Genomic DNA, 1,105 nt, shown 5'->3' on the forward strand with positions numbered 1-1,105 from the left:
GTCAACCTTATGCCGGATGGGGTATATTTAAAAAAATCTTGCCTATTTGTAATGATCTAACCACTCATTTTTCTCTAATGGCAATTACTGTTAGGGATCACTTATTGTGTTTTAAGTCAGGGGATGACGACTGGACTACCTTGAAAGATCTCACTCGTAGTAAGATTGTCGATATTAGTGTGTATAAAGGGAATTTTATGCTGTTGATACTTATGGAGAGACCATAATGTATGACCCCTTCTCGTTTAACGAGATCAATGTATCCTCCACCGTAAAGATATTATCTTCAAGCTTATTTAACGAATGGGGTAGTAAGAAACGACTAGTGGAAACAGGTGGGGAGTTGTTTCTGGTTGATATGTTTTTAGATACTGATGTTAAGACGGAGTTGCAAGGTTCTGGACCTTCAAGGAACAATCCCATGGAAATTAAGATTTACCGGCTTGATGAAGAACTGCATCAGTGGATTAGAGTGCATACGTTAGGTGATCGAATTTTCTTTGCTGGTGACGACTGTTGTTTCTCTGTTTCTTCATCAGATTTTGGTGATCAGTGCAGAGGAAACTGTATTTACTATAAGAATGGAGATATAATTGTGGACATCTCGGGAAATGACCTTAGCGAGGAAGTGAAACTTAGATATAAAGGATTACATGATCAACACACAGGTATCATTACCTTACAAGATGGTAAACTTGGTTCATTGTCATCCTTCCGCGAATATGCAGATATTTTCTGGCCACCTCCATCTTGGCTTTTTTACTGAGGATCAGGCAGCTTCTAAAAAGTTTTCTCCTCGAATGTTGCCTTTTCTATTTGATACTAGTCATGTAAGCTCATGGCAGGATGAGAAGAAGCTTGATCCTAGACATGTAAGGTCGTTCTAAACTTGATACTTGAAAAGTGAATGTGTTTGAATTTAAGTATTCCTATCTATTATAGTTCTTTTCTAATGACCTAAAGATTTAGATTCTTTGTTTATGAAACTCAATGCCTTTCTTTTATTTTATTCACATGCACTTCAATACTCCATTTAACTAATGCATTCGTTCCTTGATTGACTTGTTTATATTATTAAATGTTGACATCGACAGTTAACGTGCAT

General features: G+C 36.6%; 1 protein-coding gene across 1 annotated transcript; it reads left to right on the forward strand.

Annotated features, from left to right (window-relative positions):
* Positions 1-226: 226 nt before the first annotated feature.
* On the forward strand, positions 227-766 carry LOC107061291 (F-box protein SKIP23-like). Its single transcript, XM_015310314.1, has one exon. It carries the CDS (start codon positions 227-229, stop codon positions 764-766), a length of 540 nt encoding a protein of 179 aa, XP_015165800.1.
* Positions 767-1,105: the final 339 nt, after the last annotated feature.

Source organism: Solanum tuberosum, unplaced genomic scaffold, assembly GCF_000226075.1.
Source record: "Solanum tuberosum cultivar DM 1-3 516 R44 unplaced genomic scaffold, SolTub_3.0 scf00133, whole genome shotgun sequence".
In the NCBI taxonomy this organism is placed as follows: Eukaryota; Viridiplantae; Streptophyta; class Magnoliopsida; order Solanales; family Solanaceae; genus Solanum; species Solanum tuberosum.

What these genes read in the sequence shown, in the direction of transcription:
- LOC107061291 (XM_015310314.1), top strand. Translation starts at nt 227, where the DNA reads ATGTATGACCCCTTCTCGTTTAACGAGATCAATGTATCCTCCACCGTA.